The sequence below is a fragment of the Sesamum indicum genome, linkage group LG8 (assembly GCF_026168435.1).
Source record: "Sesamum indicum cultivar Baizhima isolate 11 linkage group LG8, ASM2616843v1, whole genome shotgun sequence".
NCBI classification, from domain to species: domain Eukaryota; kingdom Viridiplantae; phylum Streptophyta; class Magnoliopsida; order Lamiales; family Pedaliaceae; genus Sesamum; species Sesamum indicum.
Window position 1 is genome coordinate 2,831,172 of NC_142664.1, and position 20,003 is coordinate 2,851,174.

General features: G+C 35.8%; 5 protein-coding genes across 9 annotated transcripts; 4 read left to right on the forward strand and 1 right to left on the reverse strand.

Moving 5' to 3' along the window:
* Positions 1-1,735: 1,735 nt before the first annotated feature.
* On the forward strand, positions 1,736-5,767 carry LOC105167484 (protein DA1-related 1). 4 transcript variants are annotated; one of them, XM_088883372.1, is made up of 12 exons: positions 1,736-1,854; positions 2,361-2,527; positions 2,637-2,727; positions 2,882-3,041; positions 3,559-3,679; positions 3,827-3,910; positions 4,002-4,121; positions 4,380-4,592; positions 4,680-4,742; positions 4,826-4,941; positions 5,018-5,076; positions 5,233-5,767. In XM_088883372.1, exons 2-12 carry the CDS (start codon positions 2,408-2,410, stop codon positions 5,574-5,576), a joined length of 1,491 nt encoding a protein of 496 aa, XP_088739498.1. In that variant the 5' UTR covers positions 1,736-1,854; positions 2,361-2,407; the 3' UTR covers positions 5,577-5,767. The 4 variants fall into 4 exon arrangements, with proteins under 4 accessions (XP_088739498.1, XP_088739496.1, XP_088739497.1 ...); XM_088883370.1 differs by having other exon boundaries at positions 1,779-1,937; XM_088883371.1 differs by lacking the exon at positions 1,736-1,854 and adding an exon at positions 1,994-2,133.
* Positions 5,768-6,107: 340 nt separating this feature from the next.
* On the forward strand, positions 6,108-9,633 carry LOC105167485 (Tetratricopeptide repeat (TPR)-like superfamily protein). Its single transcript, XM_011087241.3, has 2 exons — positions 6,108-8,643; positions 9,493-9,633. Exon 1 carries the CDS (start codon positions 6,580-6,582, stop codon positions 8,605-8,607), a length of 2,028 nt encoding a protein of 675 aa, XP_011085543.1. The 5' UTR covers positions 6,108-6,579; the 3' UTR covers positions 8,608-8,643; positions 9,493-9,633.
* On the forward strand, positions 8,615-11,462 carry LOC105167586 (serine/threonine receptor-like kinase NFP). The gene has a single exon (XM_011087359.3). The coding sequence runs from the start codon at positions 9,396-9,398 to the stop codon at positions 11,241-11,243; it is 1,848 nt and encodes a 615-aa protein (XP_011085661.1). The 5' UTR covers positions 8,615-9,395; the 3' UTR covers positions 11,244-11,462.
* A 1,447-nt stretch (positions 11,463-12,909) lies between these two features.
* Positions 12,910-13,788, reverse strand: LOC105167486 (putative calcium-binding protein CML19). The gene has a single exon (XM_011087242.3). It carries the CDS (start codon positions 13,592-13,594, stop codon positions 13,034-13,036), a length of 561 nt encoding a protein of 186 aa, XP_011085544.1. The 5' UTR covers positions 13,595-13,788; the 3' UTR covers positions 12,910-13,033.
* A 1,289-nt stretch (positions 13,789-15,077) lies between these two features.
* Positions 15,078-18,388, forward strand: LOC105167487 (NAD(P)-binding Rossmann-fold superfamily protein). 2 transcript variants are annotated; one of them, XR_848259.3, is made up of 9 exons: positions 15,078-15,374; positions 15,489-15,581; positions 15,931-16,009; positions 16,122-16,200; positions 16,845-16,884; positions 16,964-17,098; positions 17,251-17,388; positions 17,607-17,970; positions 18,050-18,388. XR_848259.3 is itself a non-coding variant. In XM_011087243.3 (8 exons), exons 1-8 carry the CDS (start codon positions 15,169-15,171, stop codon positions 17,899-17,901), a joined length of 1,065 nt encoding a protein of 354 aa, XP_011085545.1. In that variant the 5' UTR covers positions 15,078-15,168; the 3' UTR covers positions 17,902-18,388. The 2 variants fall into 2 exon arrangements, 1 of the variants encoding a protein (XP_011085545.1); XM_011087243.3 differs by having other exon boundaries at positions 17,607-18,388.
* The last annotated feature ends 1,615 nt before the right edge of the window (positions 18,389-20,003 follow it).

Below are 20,003 nucleotides of genomic sequence, written 5' to 3' on the forward strand. Positions count from 1 at the left end.
AAATCTTAATTTTTTGAGATAGTAAGTTAGTTAGAGAAATCTCGACCGATATACACGACACAATTACTTATGTGTTGATTCTCACTTGATTAGAGCTTGATTCTTAAAAAAAATCAGTTGGCTATAAAAATCTTGATCAACACACATGGTACAAACACAATGTTTCCTAATGATTTAGTCGGATGCCATTGTGGGTGGCAAATTGAAGGGTTGGATCGGGTCAAAACGGATTGGATCTAATACGAGTTGTGTTCAAAATGAATTTCAATTAACAGATTGAAAATGGGTCGGATTGGGTAGATGATACCCATTTTTTTCTATTTAATATTTACAATATTCAAAATTTTAGATAATAATAAGATGACAATATTTTTAATACAACTTATAATTTAATATGACTAAATTTGTATTATTCATTGTTTATTAAAAATAATCATGTTACATCAAAAGATTCGTTTGTTAAGTATAATACAAAAAGCTCGTAACGTATTATAAAATACTGTATTTTTTAAAACAAATCATGAGATGAATAGTTGTGATCAATTTCTCCAAACATTTAGAATTGAAGTGTGGATTTTCAATCGCAAAAATAATAGTTAGTGTTAGTTCATTATAAATTATATTTAAATATTGATATTTTATATGTTCATTAAACGTGTATGCTGTCAATTTATTAAAAAAGAAAATTAATTAATTGTCACATATAAATATGCAAGTTTTGACTATTTTATAAAATCCTTCACTTTCCTTTAATTTATTCTCCATTAATTTGAAATGATAATTTACTAAATATATTTTGAAAATTTTGTTTCTCATAAAAGATGTGAAAAGATAGAAATGTAAAAGTAGTTAATAATATATTGTATGATTAAATCAATAACGAATTGAAGCAAATAAATAATGGATCGATCACTTTTAAGATTCATTACCAACCCATATAAAATCCATGGTGCAGCCTAATTTTATTAAGTTAAATAGAAACATGCTTAATATGTTTTGGTAAATTTATTTCTAATAAAAATGTGAAAAAAGTTTGAACATGTGAAAGTAGTGATATGTAGTCAACGTGATCAACAATAAATTTTAAGTAGTCAAATCATAATCCATTTAAGATTCATCACCAGCTCATATAGGACTTATCATCAATCCACTTAAAATTCATCACCAATCTATATTAATAAATAGGGTGAATAGCAATTTTATTCTCTGTAATATTGAAACGAGCAGATTTTCTCTGAAAAAAAAATAAAGCAAATTACCATCTGTACTTTTTAAAATTAAGTTATTTACCGCCTTATACAGGGACGTAAATTGTTTTATTTAAAAAACATAGGAAGGTAAATTGTTGTATTTTAAAAAATATAGAGAAGTAAATTACTATTTATTTTTTTATAAGAGATAATTTGTTTATTTATGATATCACGAGGAGTTGGTTGCATTTTTCCCTAAATAAATTGGGTTGGAACCATGATTTCCACCCATATTTTCACCCCAAGATGCCATCCCTACCTTTTCCATTTAGTGTAACCAAATGTCAAAAATGATTCTAAGCCACATGAAATGGCAATTTAGAAGTAATCAAAAGTCAAGCTAAGATTACTAAACAAATGAAGTAATTGGCTGTATTTTGCTTGTATGGACTTGAGCATACCCCCCTTTCTAAGAAAGAACCAAAAGATGCCACGGTCATGAAGGCTAAGACAGCCTCATTTTTCTTGATCATGACGTTTTTGTCAATTGCAAAGGTTAAACAGTTATGGTGGAGAAGTGGGACTGAAGGCAGAAAAGCCGGTCCCACGTTGAGGAAGTGCTTCGCAAAATCTTCAAACTGAAACATCCCTTTTGATTATCCTCGTAATTCTCACATCATCTATTATTACAAAATAGTGGTAGGAAAGTTTGCGTCTTTGGGTTTATCTCTTGGTAGAATTCAGGAGGTACATACCCTTTTCTGTTCTTGTTTTGTTTATGATGGTGTTCTTGTGGTTTAAAAAGAATGAGTAGTTGTTGATGATGAACATGTTTTCAACTGGTGAATTGGATTTTGTGCTTTATCTGATCAAGGGTTCATCTGATTCCTAGAAATTCTGCAGATACTTCTTCAACTGTTTGTGATAAAGCTTCTTTAAACTTGTATTCCTTTTATCTGTTTCCTTTTTTTGTTTATGGGCATGCTTTTTCTTATCAAGAATCTGAAAGAGCCAACCAACTTTCAAGAATCAACCTTTTCAGTAGGAAAACGTTATTTCAACTCAGATTTTGGAGTTGCTGGATGCTTAAATATTACTTGATCGAAAGATGATTTAGATTTCCTCTTGTGGTAGTCTATATTCTTATGTTATACTTCATATGAACACTAGGTGTGCCGAATATACATGCTGGCCCAGAAGCAATAGCATTTTGCATTATGGGTTGGCTTACCAAGATTCTCAAAGGTTCCAGCCACAAATGCTCGGAATGCTCGGGAGGACAATATCATGGGATATATGAAGGTGATACAACTTCGGAAACGGCTCGTGCCTCAGTGGTAATCACCCATATGCTGGTTCTTGATCCTCACTGGTTTGATTACTTATAGTGTGTGAAATCATTCCAGCTTCTGATTATGTCGACTTTTGTCTGAGTACTATATATAGGACGAATTGTCTGACTTTGACAAGGACGAAATCGAGAGAGCAATAGCCCTTTCTATTGCTGAAGAAGATGAGAAAGGAAAAAAAGTAATAGGTACAAATCTTTCAACTTTGCTGATCATTTTTTGTGGACTGTGATACCTCTGGCTCTAGCTATACAAATTTGAACAGAACTAGTTAAAGACAAAGGCACTGGATTGCATTTATAGAGATATCTTGCTGATACATCCCAATGTCCTGATTATCAGAGAATGAGCCCCAATTGGAAGAAGATGAACAGCTTGCTAAGGCACTTCAAGAAATTCTGAACATGGAGTCCCCACCTCGACCAACTCCACCTCGATCACCTGAATATGATTATGGAAGGTTCTTCCCACGCTTTCCCTTCTTCTCTCCTTCAGGATACAGGTAATCGATAGGTTTCCTTCTCTGCAATTTTTTTCCATGATCCCACATTCTGTTTCATTGCATTGTGTGTGATATTATTACATCAATCAAATGCATATTCCTGCTTGTTTGATGATCTATGAAGACCTTTAGCGAAAGCATAGTTCTCGATTAGTCTATGTTATATATGTAATTGTGAGTTTTTCAATTCTTATATATAATTGATCAGAGCTTCACCTGTATCATAAGAGGTTTCCTGACTGAATCATTTTCATTCTGGCACTGGTAGAATGATTAAAATCCTGCGGTATGAGGCAATCATAACATAACAGTTGATCATAGAAGATTAAGGCAGAATGTATCAAGAAAAAATTGAAAAGATTCATAATTCAAATATCCCAGAATTCTCCGGATTAGTTAACCTTAATACCTACTTTTCCTGTTAGCATTTATGGCCTTTCTATGTGCACTGCTTTGCCCCATTGGAGCACAGTAGTATTTTGCGTATCACCTGAACATGGCATTGTCTTCATTGCAGAACGTGCGCTGGTTGCAATAGCGAAATTGGCCACGGAAGATATTTGAGTTGCATGGGAGCTGTTTGGCATCCAGAATGTTTCCGCTGTCATGCTTGTGACCAGCCTATTACTGAACATGAGGTGCTGAACCGATCTTCCCATACTAGAGGTCTTATCTTATTTTGGTTCTTGAACAATCATTAGATGCTTCTTTGATGTTGAAACTGTATATTGCTTCGAATGTCTTCCTGTTATTTCAGCAGACTGACATCTTAAATTCTGTTTCAGTTTTCCACATCTGATAATCACCCTTACCATAAATCTTGCTATAAGGACCTCCACCATCCCAAATGCGATGTTTGCAAAAACTTTGTAAGTGTAATTTTCACAAAGCAATATATTGCATAGAGTATACAGTTTGATTTAGATGGAATTATCGCATTATTTTCCTGTATTGAAGTAGATTCCGACAAATGCTGCTGGGCTGATTGAATATAGACAACATCCTTTCTGGCCTCAAAAGTACTGCCCATTGCACGAGCACGATGGAACGCCTCGCTGCTGCAGCTGCGAAAGAATGGAGGTGAGGGGGGAAAATGTTTATTACAAGGAGTATTTTGTAAACTTTTACAATGTTTTACCTGCGCCTGCAGAGTTGATAACCGTGTATGACATAGAAGCCTTCTTTGAACCATATAAATTCTTTGTTTTGCCTAAGACTAAAATAGAAAACAAACCTTTAGAGAATGAGGAATTTCATCGATTAAAATAATTTCTTGAACCTTAAATGATAAGTTCTACTGTAATATGGTGGACTAATGTAAAACCTTGTCTAATGCAGCCTGTGGATTATAGATATTTGAATCTTGAAGATGGAAGGAAACTATGTCTGGAATGTTTGGACTCTTCAATAATGGACACGCACGAATGTCAACCTCTGTACCTTGAAATACAAGAATTTTATGAAGGTTTAAACATGAAGGTGGAGCAGCAGATTCCACTACTCTTGGTCGAGCGACAAGCATTGAACGAAGCCATGGAAGGAGAGAAAAACGTAAACTTTATCTAATGTAGATGTAGCTTTGCTGAATTTGAAACTAGAACATCACTGACTTCTGTTGTATTCTTTCTCTGTTGCCAGGGTCATCGCCACATGCCCGAGACTAGGGGACTTTGCCTGTCAGAAGAGCAAATTGTTAGAACGGTATGAACACACAATTCAAGTTGCTTACTTTGAAACTTTTTTCTGAGATTGAGGTATTATCTCTTTCTTACCAACAATTGCAGATATCGAGAAGGCCAAAAATTGGAGGCTATCGGATAATAGACATGTTCACAGAGCCTTACAGGCTTGTCCGAAAATGTGAAGTAACAGCAATTCTTGTTCTGTACGGTCTTCCTAGGTAAGAGTTGTTTCTCTTCAATCCTGACCATGTTCTTGCATTCCCATGCACAATGAACTCTCTGTTATACATTCAGGTTATTGACTGGATCCATCCTGGCTCATGAAATGATGCATGCTTGGCTCAGACTTAAAGGTGATTTTTCCCTCCATTTCTCTGTTTTAGCAGAATACTAGGGACTGATGCTTTCTAACCACACGTCCAATATAACATGATTCCATTACACTCTAGAGTCTTGTGTTTCTACAGTATGAAGCCTAACTTGAGCTAACGACTGAGACGGCTTTCCAGGTTACCCGACTCTAAGTCCAAACGTCGAAGAAGGGATCTGCCAAGTGCTGGCTCACATGTGGTTGGATTCTGAAATCATTGCTGCCTCTAGCAGTAACATCGCATCCACTTCTTCATCTTCTTCTTCCTCCGCCTCCTCATCCTCTAGCTCAACGCCACCATCATCAAAGAAGGGGAAACGGTCTGAATTCGAGAAAAAACTTGGTGAGTTTTTCATGCACCAGATCGAAGCAGACAAGTCAGCGGCGTATGGAGATGGGTTCAGGGAAGGCAATCAGGCAGTGCTCAAGTATGGCCTGAAGAGGACTCTTGATCACATTCTGCTCACCGGATGCTTTCCCTGACTATTCATGAATTCTTTGGGTTAGAAAATTGCAAGACAGATTGTGAAAAGTGTAAGTGAAAAGATACACGAAAATTTCGTGGTTTGAATTAGGTTATACACATTCCAAATAATGTATTTTGATTTTGAGCACCACTGATTTTGGGTGAAATATTTGTTCAGCAATAAAAGGAAAAAAAGGTATGATCATTATGCATTTTTTTTTACAAAATTTATTTGATCTTCAATTGAGTAGCTGATATTTTTTTATGAGAATTGAAAATTTAATAAAAATCAAAATAATAGTTAGGGATAAAATAAGTTAAATTAATCCATTTTGATGATTTGCAAATTTTATTTTCACGGAAATAATAACACTTAATAAATCTCCCAAGTCAGGTTGTTTTTGCGATCAAGAATTTGAAATTCGTAATAACAAATATTTGAATTTGTTTGGATAATTTTAAATTTAAAAAAAAAAATAAATCATTCAATTCTAATTTTAAATTATGTTTTATTGAACGTCTGTGATTCAAATTTTTATAAACTAAATTTTTTTCCTCCAAACTTTAAATCAAATACATGAAGCCAAATGCAGTCTCATTTCTTTTCCCTGATTTAAACGAGCAAATTCCTGAAGAGTTATCCGCCAAAGCCGACCTTTTGAGCCCAGAGCCCAAAATGACCTTTCTGGGAATTAAGGTAAGTGAAGAGGATCAGTTGCTGTTGCATAGTATAGCTCTCGTCACGTCACCAGCCGCTTCTTGTACCCTTGATTCTTGCTAGTGCAGAAGCTCTCGAAGTTTTTGGGTTCTGGGTTCCAACAAAAATGTTGTGACAGACAAGATGTTGATGTTTATCCCGCGAGATATTTGTTGTTCCGGTTCTCAAAAATCAGGCACTCAAGATGTTTGATTCTTGTCCCACGAGACTTCTCTCGCTTTTCTTTTGGTGAATTAACAAAATTTCCCGTTTTATTTGATTTCTGTTTAATCTTAATCTGCTTGCACTTTCATCATCGCTTGATGTTTTCCAGCAGAATCTACTCTGTAAGTGCCTTTCTTAAGAAATTTACCCTGCAATCATGCAATTTTTCGGTAACCACCCGGAAGCTGAACAAGGTGTCGTTGTATCTGCAAAGGGCAAAGCTCATTGATTCGATAAGGCTGTGTCTGCGCTCGAATGTAGCAGAAAGCTCCCTTCTTAACATTTTAAGCTGTCCTTCATTGGACTCGTTTGTTGTGTCCAATGCGCTTCGATCAGCCCCCTCAGCGGGCTCTGCTCTATATTTGGTTGAAACTCTTAAAAAGGTTAAAGATTTTTCTCATTCTCAAGATACCCTTCACGCATTGGCCAAGATTCTCGCCAAATCTGGGCAAATAGGTAAACTTGAAGCGTTGATTGATGCGATTAATTCTGGAAAGTTCGTAAATGTGGCGTATATTAGTTTCATGGATCGCATGCGGTGGTATGCAGAGGCAGGTGATCTGAATTCGGTTACCGGTGTTTGGGACGAGTGGAGGAGAACCTTGGATAAGCATCCTTGTACGGAGTCCTATAATATCGTAATGAAACTTTGTATTGAGAAGGGCAGGGATACAGAGGCTGTGAAGGTGTTCTGTAGGATGATTGAGGAAGGGGCAATTCCCAATTGTCGAACTTATACAGTTATTATTCAGCACCTCCTTAAGTTTGGGAAATTAGATTCAGCTGTGGAACTCTTCCAAATGCTGCCACTTATGAGAATTAGACGTACACTAAAGCAATATTCAATGTTGGTTGAAGCTTTTACTGGCGCTGACAGGTTAGAAGTTGTCAAGACTTTGCTTAGTGAGATGCAAACTGATGGGATATTGCCTGGTCGAGCTATGCTATTATCTTTGCAGCGGATGAAAGAGGCAGGCTTTGCAGATGAGACGGAGGAATTAATTAGGGAAATGATGCCAGATGAGAGGATAAAAAGTATAGGTTATTCCATAGTCAGTCCTGAAGATGATGTTGATGTTGAGGATGAGGACGAGGGTGCTGGTAGTCATCTTGAAGGCAACAAGGATGATGTTCAATTGAAACCATGGCTGGATCCAGCTGCTTTGGCCAGTACCTTGAAACATTGGGAACCTGAAGAGGTGTCAGCACTAGAAGATGCAAACTTATTGTGGACTAGTCGGTTAGTCTGCAAGTTAATTAGGAGTTTCAAATCACCTGAAACTGCATGGCAGTTCTTTTGCTGGGTTGCCCATCAGCCTGGATTTGTTCATGATATTTACACGATATCAAGGATGATTACCAAGTTGGCTCGCCATGGATGTGTGCAATTGGTTGATCAACTCTTATGTAAGGTAAGACATGAAGGTATGATATTGTCATTCAGCACCATCAGATTGATTATTGATTTTTATGGCTTTTCAAGGAAGGGTGATGCAGCTTTAAACATTTTCCGTAATGTCAAGACAATGTGTGGCCCTTTGTCAAAGAGTAGCCTGCTGATTTTATTTTCATCTCTCTTGAGGACATTGGCAAAGTGCCAGATGAATACTGAAGCGTCTGATATACTCGAGGAGATGATTTTACTTGGGATTTGTCCAGATTTACAGACATTTTCTGGATTGATGCATCATTATGCACTCCAAGGTGATATTAAAACTGTGCAAAGACTCTTTGGAATGGTAAGACAGAGTGGTCTGGAGCCTGATGCTTACATGTACAAGATTCTCATCTGCGCTTATTGCAAGTGTGAAAGAGCTTCTCTTGCACTAAGGATTTTCGAGGATATGAGGAACTCAAGATTAATGCCTGATGCTGCCACTAAACAGTTACTTGTGAAGAGCCTGTGGAAGGAAGGCAAGCTCCGAGAGGCAGCTCAAGTAGAAGAGTTAAGTGAGGAAACTTGTGACAACATTCCACTTGCTTTGCCAGGGCACTTGTATACTGTGAGCACTGCAGATCTTATGAGGGTGTATAAAATGTATTCCAGTAGTTTTACAGAAAGTCCCATCAAACAAATATATGGAGACAGGAACCACGGTGTCAGCATGAAGAGATACTTCTCGTGACAGAATTTGAAGTTTTGTTAAGTCCAGAATCAACTTGTTAGTCCTCTTGACTTCTGGTGTTTTATTGCTCACGACATTTTATCTTTTATCTAAGTACTGATATCATTTTACAGCTTCTAAAATAGAAAATCAATTGTGGGTATTTACTCAAAAATAGATGTTCATTAACTTAAAATAATGTTGAATCAAGCATCTTTAGTTGTCTGTTCTATTTGATCCTCGGGCAAGAGGACAAAGTCGATAGGGACTCTTCCCTTTCCTACTTGTTAGATTTCAGAAAACTGGCCCATTTGGGTTTTAAAATAACAATTATTACTGTAGCAAAGCCCTGCAGCTTGTAAAATACAAGCAATGCTTCTTCCCAGATATAATAAATTAATTATTGTAGTCATCAAGAACCTCTTTTTTTAATCCTTTAGCTGATGTCTTGCTTATATAATTCAGAAACAAAGACGAATTCTTGCCGTCTGAACTTGGGTTCTTGATTAAAACTAATCTTGAATGCTTCCCTTGATGATGGCAGCTATGGAATCTGCACAGCATATTAGAAAGTAATAACTTATTTATTGAGTTGATTTGCCTTTTGAATAATACAGGTGTCTTAATGTTAACAAATCAACAAATACTTAATCATCAGGGTGACAAATAGGAAGCATAATGTGAGCAAAGCTGGGGACAAAGCCTCTTAGATATTATTTAACACATTCATAGAAAGTCTGATACTATGCATAGAACCAAAGTCTATAAGATTTCATGTACTAGCTCTGTTACAATCTAACCCCTGGCAAATGGCAATCTCTCGTAACACATCTCTGGGAATCTATTATCTCTTTCTTATATTTGTAATCTCCATAGTTACTGCTCAATTTCCTAATAATACTGCAGGCACAGAATTTACATGGTCGGCAGGCTCACCATTGTCGTGCAATACATATGTTACATATCGTGCAAGACAGCCCTATTCTGATCTTGGAAGTATATCTGATCTGTTTGGAATAAGCAGAATGGATATAGCATCAGCCACTAGTCTCACATCGGAGAATCATTCACTGTTTCCGGATCAGCTTTTACTGATACCCATCAAATGTACTTCCAATGGAACACATTATTTCTCCAACGTCACCTATCGGATCAAGAAGGATGACATCTTCTATTCGGTTTCAATCAAGCCGTTCCAGAATCTGACGAACTATTATGTGGTTGAGGAGATGAACCCCATGCTGAATCCAAACAACTTGACGATTGGGGTGGAGGTGGTCTTTCCTTTGCTCTGTAAGTGCCCCAAGAAGTCATACACAGAAAAGGGAATCAAATACCTTATCACTTATATATGGCAGCCTGGTGATCAGATGTTGTCTGTGAGTAGTATGTTTAATGCATCAATATCTGATATTGTGATGGAGAACAATAACAGAAACTTCAGTGCTGCAATATGCCTCCCGGTGTTGATTCCGGTGAAGTCGCCGATCCTTTCACAACTTTTTCCTTCTTCAGCTGCTCATCGGAAATCGAAACATCGTTGGGTCCTAATAGCAATTTCAAGTGCTGTTATAGCTCTTTTGATTGTTTTCTCAGGTCTTGTTGCATACTTCCATGTCTTATACAAGAAAAAGAAGACGTTGGCTCGCAATGTTTTTTCTGTAGGAACTTCGGATCTAATTCGAGCCTACAAAGTGTCCAAAGGTGAACTGTTTGAGCCGAAGACTATTCAGGATAAGCTACTCCCTGGAGTATCAGGCTATCTTGGCAAGCCAATAGTGTACGACCTAAATGTGATTATGAAGGCAACTATGAACCTCAGTGAACGCTACAGAATCGGAGGGTCGGTGTACAAAGCCATGATCAATGATCAGGTTCTTGCGGTAAAGAAAACAAGAGATGCAGCAGAGGAGCTCCAAATACTACAGAGGGTAAGTCATGCAAACTTAGTGAAGTTAATGGGAGTTTCCTCAGATGATTATGGGAACTTTTACATAGTCTATGAATATGTTGAGAATGGATCCTTGGATAAGTGGCTGTCCCCAAAAGTTTCAGCTTCTTCAGCCAGAGTTGAATCGTTCAGTTGGAACCAAAGGTTGCTTATAGCCCTAGATATAGCCAATGGTCTCCAGTACCTGCACGAACATAGTCAACCTAGTATAGTTCACAAGGATATCAGAACAAGCAACATACTCCTGGATTCTAACTTTAAAGCCAAGATCGCAAATTTCTCTGCAGCCAGACCAGCTACTTGCTCCATCATGCTAAAAATCGATGTGTTTTCTTTTGGAGTTGTGCTCTTGGAGTTACTTTCGGGCAAGAAGGTGATGGAGACGAAGGACAACGGTGAAGTTGTGATGTTATGGAAAGAAGTAAAGGAAATCTTGGATATTGAAGATCAAAGGAAAGAGAGACTGAGGAGGTGGATGGATCCGCTCTTGAAAAGCTCTTACCCAATTGATGATGCTCTGAGCTTGGCAATCTTGGCGAGAGCATGTACATCAGAGAAGTCCTCCGAGAGACCAAGAATGGCAGAAATCGTTTTCAACCTATGTGTCCTCATCCAATCATCCCCTCAAATGTCTGAAGAATCATGGGTTTCAAAGTTTGAAGCCGAGGAAGTCCTCCCTGTAACAAATCCAGTCATAGCTCGTTGAGCATTTTCCGTGTTGCTATTCCACTCAGAGCTCATAGTAGCTTTCCTAATTCTCAGTCCAGTCATATTCGCACAGGTTCTAGTTACGACATAATGTAATGAGAAGTTAACAGAAACTCTCTTGTTCTGCACTTACAAAAATGTAAACAATCTATGTCAGTGTATATGGGGAGAAAAGACCTTATTCTGAACAATGAACATAGTTTTCATGCCTTTTTAATGTTTTTGATGTATGAATATCGAATAAAAGGACAAACTCATTGCAAGCATATTCAGTCTACAGAGCACATGAACTGCAATGGTGATGAGCATATCCTCATTAATCATGGGCCGACCTGATAAGTGGCTGTGCAGGCTTAACGCCGTTGTCAAAAGCTTAGCTCAAGTTTCGGAGCCTTATCTGGTTTGAAACACACACAAGAATCTTCATTCTTCCTTTTCAACTTCAACTGCGATTTCACCACCCTCCTTCTCTTGTGTTTCTCAAACCCTTTTTTGTTTTTTGCTTTTCTTCTTTCATGAATCCATTTATATTTATTTAGTTAACTTAATTAATGCATATGGTTATTAGTTAGATTAATCGTCATTAATATACTATATTACAAATTGCAGCTACATTTTTTAATAGTTCAAATATTGTCCTTTTTTTTTTTTTCTTTTACAGTAATATTGAAATTTTGGTAGATTTTATAGTTCAATTTAATAAAACATGTAATACCAACTTGATCCAAATCAATCATTTGCGACCCAACTCAATTTTGACTCCAAACCTGACCTAACCCTACATTTACCACTCTTACAAAAGATTATATTCTCTATCTATAATGCACTAACACTTCAATAAATTACTCCGTACAGTTTTGGATATGTATCACACATTCAAAACGTGGTATTTACATGTCGAAAAATTATAAAAAAATAAAAAGAAAAACAAAACACGATGTGCGGATGTTGCTTAATATGTCCAACAAATGTATAGGATTTTCATTTGACAATTTTAAGAAGCATGGTAGCTAAAAGAAAAGAGAAAAGACACTCAATTTGACTTTTCACTCCACAAGATTGTGGAAACACATTTTTTATTTCTATCATATTTATTTCTCTCTTTTTTAATCATTTTTCCCCATCATTTATTTTATTTGGGGAATTCACTAAAACAAGAGTCTGAATCTATATTTCAAACTCTATTTGCTTTTAATAATAAATTAATTATGTATATTTTTTAAGTCATGCACTTAGGATTAAGAATTTAGACTTAAAAATATGTCCATGTTAATTTATTAATTTTGTTCTTTACTTTATAATGTTAATTATTATATATTTTAATTTTATGATAATATAGATAAAATAATAATAATAATAATAATATATTATACCATATGTATTCTAATTTTTTGAAATTTCTCGTGTTGAGTGTCCATATCATCATATTCGTATTTAAAAAATTATAATCCAAACTAAGTTCGACAAATCAAATCAATTATAGAGTAAGCGTCATACACTTATTATGTGATTAATTATTTTTTTTCAGTTGTACATCAATCATACACAATAAGTATATTATATTTGCCGTATAATTAATTCAAATCCGATCAAATCAGATCTAAGTTAATTAGAATTTTCCATTAGTATCCATGCATCATACATAACTCTAATCCGTCTATATATACTCAAATTCATTTCAAACATTACTCAATAATTAAAGCTCCGAAATCAATTATGAATATACAGGCGCGCGCATACAATTTTCTTTTCCAAACATAGCAAATAATAATCTTGAAAATTTTAATTTCAGGCTGCCATCATTTGTTGAAACTCATGATACCCAAGTTCCCCCTTACCATCCGAATCAAACACCCGAATCATAGACACACACTCATCGTACGACTTCTGATCCCCCAACCGCCCGAGAACCCGCTGCAGGCTCTTCGCCGTGATCCGACCCGACCCCTTCTCCATTTCGAATATCCCAAACGCCGCCCTCAAATCCTCCTCCCCCTGTCGGCCGCCCTCGTTATCCTCCATCAGCCGCAAGAAGTCCTCAAAATCTAGCAACCCGTCATTGTCCGAGTCGAGATAGCTAATGATCGCCTGCGCGTCCTCGTACGACATGTACTCGCCGATCGACGCGAAGTAGGATCTGAGCTCGACGGCAGAGATCTTCCCGTCGCAGTCGGAGTCGAAGCGGCGGAACACTTCCCGCAGCTCCTTCTGTCTCGGCGGTGGAGTAACGTTTAAGGGTGATTTAGGGGTTCTTGGCGAGCCGTGCTTGGGCTTGGGCTTTGACTTCGGCTTCAGCTTGCTGAGCTTCTTGGGAGAAAACGTGCAAAAACATTGGACAGCTTCTTCCATGGTGTAATTTTATTACAGGAAGTACGTACGCTTGTGTTAATGTACGTATACGTATTATCGTATGCGTTCATGAAGGGATTGGTAGTGCAGTATTTATAGTATAGTGAAAAGTTGGAAGCTTTGCTGGATTGGAATTTGCAGTGAAATTGCTGAGTAGGGCGGGTGACGGGGTGAGAGTGATTATGATTACGTACAATAAATTGTGCAAGAAATTGCATGGAAATTTCTGTGGGCCCCAAAAGGTTGACGTTGACTGTAGCAATTTGGTGATATATTGATCATGCAATCCGAGGAAGGTCGATTTATGATGCAAATAAATGATTTCAAGGCTTCATGTTCTTACGCACTTCTGTCAAATCTAAGGTTGAGTTTTCCAAATTCTGTAAGGAATAAGAGTGATCAAGTACGAATGTGATTTGAGTTCCGAACTAGCTTCTCAGGTCAAGATCATCTTTGATAATGAATCCTTAAATTTTTATTCCAATGAACTTATAAGCACAATCACAAATTGGGAATATACTGAATAACCCCTCCCCCTCATTATAGTCTTTTTATGTTTGACTAAATAAAAAATTCGCTTTGAGAATACAATACGTACATTAAATATGTGATCAATATAATTAACAATCCTAACACTTGAAAGTTAGAGAATTTATGATTTTAGTTCACTTGGACCAATCATGTTAAAGTTGACGTGAGCTATTGTAGAGTTATTGATTTGGAATATATTAGACCGTCGGAATATAAGATGATTTTATCAAGTCATGTTGGAACCTAATCTAATCCCACAAAAAGGGCACAAAATTTTACCATGTAAGATCATTTTCACACTTGTTTAATCGGAGTTTAATCGTTTTATTTATAAGTGGATGGATGCCACGTCATTATGCCAAACAGGTGGAAAAATTGAAATTTTGGTTTCTCTAATCATAAGGTGTGGTAATTTTCGTCATGTATCCGTTGTTAGATTCTAAAAATTATATTCTTAAATTAAATAAATAAAATATTAACATGATATGTTTTATCCGGCACAAATCACTTTAAATGTTTTTCTTATTTTGTTATTTTCATCCATCTAATTTACGCTTTCACCAATTTTTTTTGCTCCAACATAATAAGGGGTATTACATTTTGGTCCAACAATTTTTATCACACAAGATTAAAAAGAATTGGTATGTGGTCCCAAGCCTTACACATTTAGTCTCACATGATTAGTGCATTGGACCATATTCGCAATGTATTTTAATAGTGTATGGTCGAATATATTAATCTCACAAAATAAGGTATTAAAAGTGCAGCAACTTCTATCTTATAGGATTAAAAGTGCTATTTTTTTTATAAGAATTTTATTTATTTATTTCCAATTGCATGTTTTTTCTCTCTCATTTATGTGTACATCTTCATTATTTATACTATTTAATCTATCTTTAAAACATATTTTCTAATTTAAAAAGGATATTTCAGGTTATAAATTATATGTGCATAATAATTTATTGGAAGGTTGAGGTGTACGGACTAAGGTGCTGTTATGCGCAATAGACCAAAATCCATCGCATCAGAAGAACATCACATAAATGGAGATTTGCCGCGTGCCGAGGCAATCGCCGGCGATTAATCTCCGATTTGAGCAAAAGTCAGCGTTTCAGCCTGTAAGAGTGAGATGCAATCTCTCACAGGACGCGAAAACATCGGCAGAACTTTGCAGCGGTGGTCGGATGTTCATTCTCGGAATGGGTTTCGTCGGACAATTCTTCGCCGCCGATTGCAAGGCCAAAGGATGGTAAAGGGGTTATGATTCTTTCGAATTCTACCGTTTTCTAGTAAACTTTCTGAATTTTCACTATTGTTTAGTTTCCACTTTTTATTCAGTTATAAATTTGTGTTGGTGGTGAAGGGTGGTGAGCGGGAGCTGTACAAGCATTGCGAAGAAGAAAAAGCTCGAAGAGTTGGGATATCAGACTTATGTCTTTGATGCAAATGAACCACAGTAGTTATTCTTTACTCCCCTTCAATCCTCTTAATTGATTTGGGGTTCTGAGTTCATTCAACCTCCTTGCTTGTGATTCGTAATGTTTATCAAGTGGATATACTCTTGGGGAATTATATATTAGATTGTTTACAATTTTGTTCCCTTGTTTCCGACCACTTGCATTCCTTCAAATTAATCTCTGACTGAAAGCTTTACCAGTTGTATGGTTTAGCCCTACCTTTTTCAAGTTAAACTTGTTCTTTTCTCACTCTATTCATTTATGTTATGCAAGACATCTATTAGTGGAAGTAAAATTCTGTGTATCTTGCTTGCTTGACAAACTCCGTTGCACCATATATTTTTGCAGACTTGAAATCCTAGAGATTCTGAAAAATCATACGCATCTAGTCGTATCCATCCCTCCTCTTGGGGGTCTTGGTGATCCGGTATGTTTAGTGCACAGACTATGTTATTTAGAACGTATGCATAGAGCTCTGTATATGGTTATGTGCTCTTTCTCTTGTTATCCAAGCTGTTAATTGGTACGACATTTTGCAGATGCTTCGTCATAAAAGACTAGTAGAAACCGTGTTGAAGGGTGGGAAACTTCGGTGGCTGGTTTACTTGTCAACAACTAGTATGTCTGTTTTACTATTTCTTATATGTGCATACAGATGTTAGCAATATGGAAATGCAACTGTTATATCCATACTGCAAGAAAATTGTACCGGCTAACTCTTTTTAATTGATTTTCCGTTATGTATTTTACAGCAGAATCAGGTTTTCTGGAAATCCAATTTGATGCTGAATTTAGGAATCTAGTAAATAGATACATAATATCTGTCCGACTGCAGTAGAATTCAAATGAAGAAATGTGCTATGTGAAGCTAGGATTTATGAAGGAAAGTGAAAAGGAAAAGCTTGATCAATAGAAATGATATTTTTCTTTTCACCAAAAAAGGTGCTGAACTATACTTTATAAATAAGAAAAGAATGAAAATGTATAAATTAACAAATATCTTACACAATTGTATTCAATATAGCTTCTTCATCATGTTTTCCCCATGTTACTTTTCATTGGAAGCCAATATCTAATCAGAGATTTTATTTCATGGCAAAAATCTTACATGCTGGCTGTGTCTTGTTTTGATCGAACCTCACTTTTTCCTTGCCCTCGCTTCCTTATGTTTGGATAAGTATGTCTGATGTACTTTTCTTGCTTTACAAATTCAGAATCTTACTCTCAGTCGTGGTATTAGTGGTCTTTCATTTTTCATATAGGCGTATATGGAGATTGTGGTGGTGCATGGGTAGATGAAGAGTAAGCATTCATTTGATATTTATTCTTGGTGCCTGTGGAGCGGGTAAGCTCACAAGAAATTTGTAACATCTCGTGGCAGTTATCCAGTAAAGCCAGCAAGTGAACTTGCCAGAGCGAGGTTAGCTGCTGAGGAAGAATGGTTATGTTTGGGCCATAATCTTGGTATTGCAGCTCAAGTGTTTCGTCTTGGAGGTATATATGGCCCTGGCAGAAGGTTAGTGCAAGTATTTTAAATATTTCAACAGAATTTGCATTTTTCCCTGTTGGATTCAGTTGAAGGTGTTGTGTAACAAAGACTGTACTCTCATGTGCATATAAAGTTTAAACTTGACTTGAAATTGACTTTTTATGTCTCTGTTTTGACAGTGCTGTCGATACCATACTTAAGCAGGGACCTCCCTCGAAGGGCCAGAAAAAGAGAGTGTTAAAAAATTATACATCTCGTGTTCATGTTGCTGACATATGCCAAGCATTACATGCCAGTATTTTGAGGCCATCTGCTGGGTGGGTTATGAATCTTACTACTTTCTGGTTTCTCAGCGACTGAAGAAGTGGAAGAAAATATGTTGACATGTGTGACCAGGCATAAATCATGATGAATCAGTGTATCTCTGTTACCATATCCAAAAAAAAAATGTGTATCTCTGTTGTCACCAATATTACTCCCTTTTCTTTGAATATTGTCTCAAACGTAACATCTATTTACTTTTACCTCATCTCAGAAAGATATACAACATAGTGGACGATGATCCTGCTCCAAGAACAGAAGTATTTGAGCTAGCTCAGAAGTTGATCCAGGAAAAATTTCCAGGGAGCCATGGAAAACAATATAAATCTCCTGAAAGAGCAGAATCACTTGTTACAGAGAAAGCTTCCAGGGGAGAAAAACGAGTCTCAAATGCTCGTATGAAGAAAGAACTGAGCGTGAAGTTGATTCATCCTACTTACAGGTCTGGACTGCGAAGCATCATTGACAACATGAATAGCTCACTCATGCAAGAGTCACCAGGGTCATGATACTCGCGGAAAAGCCAAGTTTTCCTCTTTGGGTTGGAATTCGGCAAACTACAACACTGGGAACGTACGGTAAGTGGTCCTAGACAAAAGATGACTCACTACCAATGTACTCAATTGATGTAAATATTTTTTTCTTCTTTTCTGTTAGAAAAATGAAAAAGCAGGGATGAAACCCCCACAAACATTGCTAAAGGAGGATTGCGCTTGTACCATGGCCGTCAGCCAAAGTTTTTATAATTGATCTAGTGTTGTGAAGAATTAATATCCAATTACGTGGAGATCAACATACATGTTCGGACGTACCTTTACCCACCAAATGTCTTTACAAAAATTTGAACTCACATGGTGAGTATGGCGATGTTCAACTAGTGAGCCACAATGATTGGCGGTTCAATTGATGGAAACTCTGGTTGGTTGATAGGATCATAAGTTGAACCATGTTATACGTAAAGACTTTTTTTTTACAATTCGGAATAACTTTGGTCTATTTTATTCTTGAATAGCTGCATATTAGTTTGGGATAATTATACTGTTCTCCTTGATATTTATTATAATTACACAAAAAAACCCATAGTTTCCAAAAAATTATCTCACTCTGGAATTTGTTTTCGTTTAATAAATAAATCTCTCATTATTCAAAAATCACTGAATTTGATTATATTAATAAATAAATAATTAATTATATTTACTTTCAATTGATTTATTATTAACTTGTTATAAATTAAATATTTTTTCTTGATCAAATTACTCTTCTTTAAATGCATTAATTTGTGGAGGTATATAAGAATAGCATGATTAATAAATTCGTATTTAGGCTCAAACAGGGATGCGTCACACTTAGTACATATTGCAATATAAAAATTTTAAACCTGATATTTTCTTGATAAATAGAAAAATAAACTTAGCTAGCCCACTAGTGAAACTTTAATTTGATGATAGCAAGGAACTCAGAAACTAATTAAAAGAAGAAAATTCTTGATTGGCTGATTGAAGGAACAATCTCAAAATTCTGTCACTCTTATTATGTTGTCCTTTTTCAAGTTTTTATTGTGGTTTAAGACTTTTTGGGTACGGTTAGCAACCGACTGCGGGAAGGGGTAAGCACAACTAAGAAAGTCATCATGGGGCTGCGAGCTTTTAATAGCTGCATGTTGTTTACGTAATTTATTCAAGTAGTCTCCCCTCCACATCAACTATTACGTTTGGAATTCTCGCTAGTTGTTAGGTTGAGGTTTTACCACTAAAAGATTGTGATTTTAGCTCCCTCAATCAGGATACATGTTTATTTCTATAATTTTTTTTGTTTTATTTGAATATAAATTATTAATTTATTAAATTAATTTTAAAATTTGAGCATATGAAATGATGTAATGCATTAAAAAATATCAAAAAAATTCTTGCTGACAACCTTTACTATGTACGACGTTCTCTTCTTTATCAACATGTAATATTTTGAGTAGAAATGAGGTTCTCGCTGCTTGTCCAATACACCCAATGGTGCAAGCTTGTTCTTTTGTGTTTGCATTTCCAATTTCCAATTTTTGAAATAATAATTAGAGTGAAAAACATACAGTAAAACCTCTATAAATTAATAACCTTGGGACCATGAAATTTTATTAATTTAGAGAGATATTAATTTATCAATAAATTAATATTTTATTAATTAAAAGACAGATTTTTTAAGTACATATGTATTGGAAATAAATGAATTCATATATATTTCATTGATTACATTCATGCATCAATCAATTCTTTGTAACTAATTAAATATATTCATGTATAATATCAATTTATTGTATACAATTAATTATTATATTAATAGACGCATGAATCAATTCATTGAAATTAGTTAAAGATATATGTTTACATTAATTCGTTGCACTTAAATAACTATTATAGCCAATTAATATATTCATGCATGAGGAATGAAACATATACTATATAAATCTCAATATGAAAATAAAATAATTCGTAACACCCAATCATGTCTTCTCATCTAAAAGGTATCGTAAAATCACCCATGAATGATGAATTGCATAAAGCATTACGGACTTCATATTTTACCAAATTACCATAATATTTATAATTGTAATATTTATGAA

Bases quoted from the DNA above. Each gene is read 5' to 3' on its own strand.
- LOC105167485 (XM_011087241.3), top strand. From the start codon at position 6,580: ATGTTTTCCAGCAGAATCTACTCTGTAAGTGCCTTTCTTAAGAAATTT.
- LOC105167484 (XM_088883369.1), top strand. From the start codon at position 2,011: ATGATGAACATGTTTTCAACTG. The intron at 3,042-3,558 runs GTAATCGATAGG...TCTTCATTGCAG, and splicing joins TTCTCTCCTTCAGGATACAG to AACGTGCGCTGGTTGCAATA. The intron at 4,743-4,825 runs GTATGAACACAC...CAACAATTGCAG, and splicing joins AAGAGCAAATTGTTAGAACG to ATATCGAGAAGGCCAAAAAT.
- LOC105167486 (XM_011087242.3), bottom strand. From the start codon at position 13,594: ATGGAAGAAGCTGTCCAATGTTTTTGCACGTTTTCTCCCAAGAAGCTC.
- LOC105167487 (XM_011087243.3), top strand. From the start codon at position 15,169: ATGGAGATTTGCCGCGTGCCGAGGCAATCGCCGGCGATTAATCTCCGA. The intron at 15,582-15,930 runs GTAGTTATTCTT...ATATTTTTGCAG, and splicing joins TTTGATGCAAATGAACCACA to ACTTGAAATCCTAGAGATTC. The intron at 17,389-17,606 runs GTGGGTTATGAA...ACCTCATCTCAG, and splicing joins ATTTTGAGGCCATCTGCTGG to AAAGATATACAACATAGTGG.
- LOC105167586 (XM_011087359.3), top strand. From the start codon at position 9,396: ATGGCAATCTCTCGTAACACATCTCTGGGAATCTATTATCTCTTTCTT.